General features: G+C 39.0%; 1 protein-coding gene across 1 annotated transcript in view; it reads right to left on the reverse strand.

Annotated features, from left to right (window-relative positions):
• Window positions 1-6,330, reverse strand: part of Tm9sf3 (transmembrane 9 superfamily member 3) — a 55,022-nt gene that overhangs the window by 22,858 nt on the left and 25,834 nt on the right. Inside the window, exons 6-7 of the mRNA XM_021191649.2 lie at window positions 4,561-4,692; window positions 2,629-2,795 (exon numbers count right to left, since the gene is read on the reverse strand). Coding sequence (XP_021047308.1) covers window positions 2,629-2,795; window positions 4,561-4,692 — 299 coding nt within the window. The remainder of the gene's footprint in view (window positions 1-2,628; window positions 2,796-4,560; window positions 4,693-6,330) is intronic.

The following is a 6,330-nucleotide window of genomic DNA, read 5'->3' on the forward strand; positions in this document are numbered from 1 at the left end:
ACTTTGTTCAAAAATACTCTACAAGCATTTATCCCCACCCTCCAAATAAGCAATTTTCATTAGACTGAGAAGTCCACCACGACAGCCATTCTCAAGACTGGAAGAGAAGCTAAGGAGCTGCTTACCATGCCCACGGAGAGCACAGGGTCTCTCAAGAGCTAGCACCACAATTAACTGGCACCACAGTGACACTGTCCTACCTACACCTTCCCAGTGCCTCTCCTCTGATGGCCACAGGGATCATAGAGGCAAAGTAATTTGCACCTATTAACACTAGCTACTCTTTATCCTTAAGAAACATTATGTCACTGGAGCAATCATTCCAACTCCACATTCAAATGTTTCGGTTTCTCACTATTTCACATTGCTTCATTCACTATTTTCATTTCCATAACACTGCAAATTAAAAACTCTGAAATAGAACCACCTGCATTCAAAACCAGTTTATCACCCTTTAGTAGCAGTGTGTAATTTCGTCCATTACTTCAACTTCACCTCTCTGAGCTTTCCCTTGCCTGCCTATAGGATAGAAATACAACAGTCCTCATACAGGATTGACGTGCACATTAAAGGTTCAAATGGGCAAAGTACACAGGACCCTGATGTCATCACTTCTCCATCATACCAACGCTAACATAGCTTCACCACTTCTTAGTAACTGCACACACATCACATAAACACAACACCTACTTACTGCAGTAAATGTCAGAACACCACATGACCTGGCCTTAACACTACCCACAGGAGAGTAGCTTCTTACACCTAAAAACTGAAGGGCTTGGGCTGGAGAGATGGCTCAGCGGTTAAGAGCATGGATGGCTCTTCCAGAGGTCCTGAGTTCAACTTCCAGCAACCATATGGTAGCTCATAACCATCTACAATGAGATCTGTTGCCCTCTTCTGGCCTGCAGGCATACATAGAGAACACTGTATACATAATAAATAAATCTTAAAACAACAATAAAACCGAAGGGCTTTAAATTACAAGAAAGTATGCACTAGTAAGAGTTGCCGAATTCTAACATCATTTTGAAAAGCAAATCAAAGCAAAAATTTGGACAAAGCAAAGCAAAAAACTAAGACCCTAGAAAAAGTTCCTCTTTAGTCACAACACTGAATAATGGGGTCGGCTTCAACTCAAGCATGATGTAGAATCAGCACTTAATGAAAGCATGGCTGCTTTGCAGATCTGAAATGCTTTCCTCATGTTCAGGATCCACTTTACCTTAAAATATATTATACCCTAAAATATGAACACTTACCGCAACTCTGCAGTTTCCATGTAGTTTAATTTTAAAATGTGGTAGTGAATGGCAACACAAAGGTAGGTAATCACAGATGTTTTTGAGAAACAGCTTTTTTGGTTAATACATACTCCCATCAGTTATTAAACATGAACTATTTACTTTATATGGTTAGTCTAAGCATTCAGGAAGTTAAAGAGTGAGTCCTTTTCTCAAGGACCTATCCAGCAGAGGAACAGCAATTTAGCATATGGTTAAATGTTTTAGAAAGTAGTTATTATTTTTATGTGTGTATGATCTGTACCTGTGTGGACATGCATACTGCAGCACACATATGAATAAGAGAGCAGGACTTTCTGAAGTCAGTCTTCTCCTTCCCCAGTGGGACCAAACTTGGGTCATCAGGGTTGAGGGGAAATTGATTTTTTTTAACCTGTTAAGCCATCTCACTTGCCACATGGTTAAATATTTGACAACTAAAAAGCGATTCTTTAAGTAGTACAAATGTATTATTTGTTCATGCAAGAGGACATCACAGCTGCTGACTGATGCCTGAGGTTGAGGTATAGTGAATCCACCCCACAAAATTCCTTTGTACATGCTGTGGCTCTCTGAAAACAAGGTGACAAAATCAGACACAACAAAGCCCCGAGCTTTCTTACTGATTCAAATCAACAACTTTCGGCAAACTGGGCTAACAAACTAGTTCATCAGGTGAAGGTGCTTGGTGGCAAGCCTGATAGTGAGTGCAATGTTGGGGACACACGGTGGAAGCAGAGGACGACGACTCGTCCTCCAACTTCCACATTTGTGCTGTGGCACACACATGCCCAGACACATACATTTGAGCACACAGGCACACACACATAAATAAATAAATAAATAAATAAATAAATAAATAAATAAATAAAGTAATTTAACAAAGTTTGGCAAATGGTTTTAGTTGCTAATAAAAAATATAGCCAAAACTAGACAAGGATAGTGACCTAGGACTTGAAAAAGCAATACTTTAGATGCTTTGTTTGACTCCTCAACAGTCTCAGTCTGAGTATAAATGTGATGTATTAATTTTGTAACTGAAATGATAAAGATCTAGTTGAATCTGAAAGAGCACAGGTTTCCTTTTTCAAATAGCTTTAGACTGGAGTAGCCTCTGCCTCTCTCAATGACATAGCCACTGTAACTGCAATGTCCAGCCATGCTGGCAAGTTTGAGAACATTTAGATTTAAAGATTAAGATCTTTCTGCAATAATAGCACAGGTAGTATTAAAATAATAAAATTACCAAAATAAGCAAATATTTGATAATGACTGACTTAATAGATTACAATGACTAAAGAAACTATTTATATCAACAAAAAGATGATAAAGTACCAACACTTACTCTGTATATAAATCCTCTATCATGGCAACAATAATAACAATGAGAGACACAGCAAATATCTGACATCCAGAGCCAATGAGGGAGGAGAATATCAGAGGGTGACTTGACGGTCTGAACACATCTCCATGCACCTGCTTCCAGCCATACTCGTCTCCTAGGTCTCTGTCCTGTACAGGAGACACGTGCCAAGTATGTATAGACAAATTCAGCCCACTCAGAATCAAAGTGAAATACATACATACACAGGTAAGAAACTGTAGTTTTAAACTCCCTCCTTCCACACTTTTTTAACAGTTCAAAATACTGAGGACAGACATTTCAAAGTTAAAGTAATTCCTGTCCTAACTCAGAATGTTATATTGAAATTCATGAAAGTAAAAAGCGGGTAGAGAAAAAGCTGAGGAAGGAAAAAACCAAAAAACCAAAAAAACCAACAACAACTTAGAAGAGTAAAGGTCTCACTTAATATAACATTACTTCACTCTCAGGCCCTACCCTGCCACTCACACAGTGAGTAAGGCTCACCACCATCAATGACCAAAGACATAAAAGAGAAATATATTTAGATGAGTACTTGCCCTAAAAAAAAAAAAAAAAAAAAAGAGAAATGTCCTTTATAGTTCAAAGTAAGTATTTGGATATGGATACTTAGTCATCTAAAGCTTTTTAAAAAAATCCATACTTAAGTTTAGCTTGAATAACCCAATTATCCTTAATTTCTGAAACAAAGTTTCTTAAGGAAACTATTTAAGAAGGAACCATTTTTTTACCATCACCACACTATATTTAGCATGTTAAAATTTGACGTTTTAAACTGCTTCTCAAGCCTATTTAATGATGAAGTACACCTAGGTATTAGTATTCTATAGGACACGCTTTTATGCTGTAATTTAATACAAAATTAAGAATAAATCTTTTGAACTAGTAAACTAAATGTATACTAATCCTTCTAGCCACCCCTTAAATTTAACTCAACACTTAACAATATTTTTAAAATATATCAAAACTAGTCTATGCTTCCTTTTAAAAAAAAAAGTGATTCTGAAATCAAAAGCACTGCAAACTACATTTTGTTTCCTAAGTATGATGTGTCCTTATTTGGTGACAAAACTTGACTGAAGATCACAAGTTTCTTTATCTTGCTTAAGAGAACATTTAAGCTATGTTAGAAAAGAATATATTTAAATATAACACGGCCCTAGACCCCACAGATAACATTACAATCGTTAACTGCTGTAATGCTGGGGATTGAATCCAACACTAAGGAGCACTTTCCCACTGAGCCACGTCCCTAGAAAAATAAGGCTCATCTCAAACTCCGGGGCTCCAGCAATCCTCCTGTCTCAGTCTCCTGGATATCTGGAACTACATCTGTTTGTGATTGCGCCTGGTTTTAGACCTTCTTTTAAACCTGAGGATTCTGGGTTCTGACTGTCCTTACTGCCTCAGATTAGAAATTCTAATCTAGATCAACACTGAAAATACTATTGTCTGGAGAGACAGCTCAGCAGGTAAAGTCTGGCCACCCGAGGTCAACCCCTAAAGCTCAGGTAAAGGCAGGAGAGAACTGCCCATCAAGAGTCCTCTGATCTCAACATACATGTTCTTGCATGCATGCCAACACACACACATCATACACACAGACAATTTTTTTTAATCTTTAAAAAAATATTTAACAGGATTTGGAAAAATGGCTCAGCAGTTAAAAGCACACATTCTTAACCTCAAGAAGAGGACCCAGGTTCAATTCCAAGTGCCCACATCAGGTGGCTTGCAACTACTTGTTACTCCAGCTCCAGGGGAAATCCAACACCTGTAGCCTCTCCAGGCACATACACACAAATGTATACACATGTACACACAATGAAAAGTGATAAAATTTAGCATATGGGATAACTAGCTTTTATTAAATATAGAATAGTGTTTACTCACCATGTCATCCATTTCTTCTTCTTTACTATATCGGGCATAATCTTTCCTTAAAGTTCTCATTAAAATCATTGAAACTAATCCCACTAAGAAGATCACCATCATGAAGGAATTAAAAATTGAAAACCAGTGAATCTAAATTAACAAAAAATAAGGAGAGTTACCAGTGTGAAATACCACTTAAAATAAATGTTTCATGATATCAACTGTATGTTAACAGGAGAAAACTACCATTTTTCATCTTTTATATAAAAATCTAAACTTTAGACACACTGAGGATAAGTAGTCAAAACCAACCTCCATGAAAGCATGCTATCATCTACACAGATATTATTTAGTCAAAGGCATACATAACTCAACTTTCCATGGAAAGCATGTGAGCAGCGCAATCAAAAGGGCTTAGGTTCTAACTTAAGCTCTGCAAATTTCTATGTGGCTTCAGTTTTCCCATGTAAAAATGGAGGCAGCATCCTGTGCTCTGTGAGGTGTAGAGATGAACACAGGGGCACAGCACTTGTCTAACCATAATGCGGAAACCTCCGACAACACCGCAGCTGCACCATCTCGGCAAGCTGCTCTGGACAAGGCTTCCTTCTCAAAAGTGTTTTTCTTCTTCAGTTAGTCATGCCCTATCACCCTCATTCTCAGGTCCTTTCCCAAGGAGTCACCCCAGTGGTGACCAGAACAATGAAATATTCCTAACTTCTCAGTGTCCTCGGGCCTTTGAGTTCATCTTCCAGATTCTGGCCTATAGTTACAAAGCACTACTTCATCTCCAAGGACATCTTAGAACTGAGTACATCTGACTTGAACTAAGTCTATGGTTTTGCACACTTGATCATTTATATTTTAACCTCCCAAAGTTCCTTGAGGGTATTTCTGAAGTTTCTCTCTTCAAGTTCCCAAGACCCTGCTGTCTTCTACCATCCAGTACAACATAATTTCTGAGATGTATCTTCCTAGGATACATACCCTGGTTTGTTTTGTTTCTTTCTTAACCTCAAGTCAATCTTCCCCCTGGGCAGCAGATCCCATTCCTACTGAATGCTTCCTCTTCTCTTCTGTCCCCTACCCCTGATCCACACACCACCACCACCCACACGCACACCACCATCTTTCTCCAGCATCAGTAATTGTCCTGTACAATGAGAACTGAGTTAACTTGGGCTAATGTGCTGAGGATGTGCACTAAGGCAAAAAGTAGTCCTGGCTCTGGGACCCTGCTTGAACTCTGGGGAAAGGACTAATTCTATGGCCAGGGTTCTTCCTAAAGAGCAGATCACCAACTGCCTCTGCCTCACACAAGAAACTAACCTTCCCCCTTCTTCCCTTTCTCACTAACTTTCCTACTGAGCACCTGCAAGAATTATAAACAATGAATTCACATTTTGAAAACTTTGAAAAAAAGGAGGAATATTTAAGGTTATCATAAAAGCACCACTGAAATTGTGGGGGGGGGGGGCAGTCTGCAATAACAGACCTTCCCCATGGGTTCATTTGCTTCTATTACCACTTGTACCTCCTAGGATCAGCACAAGATCTCAATAGTAAGAGGAAAGCAGACAGTAGAGTGTGTGGCACATCTCTAGCTATGCTGTGACCACTCACATCTCTAGCTATGCTGTGACCACTCACATCTCTAGCTATGCTGTGACCACTCACATCTCTAGCTATGCTGTGACCACTCACATCTCTACCTATGCAGCGACCACTCACATCTCTAGCTATGCTGTGACCACTCACATCTCTACCTATGCTGTGACCACTCACATC

Source organism: Mus pahari, chromosome 1 (assembly GCF_900095145.1).
Source record: "Mus pahari chromosome 1, PAHARI_EIJ_v1.1, whole genome shotgun sequence".
Lineage (NCBI taxonomy): Eukaryota > Metazoa > Chordata > Mammalia > Rodentia > Muridae > Mus > Mus pahari.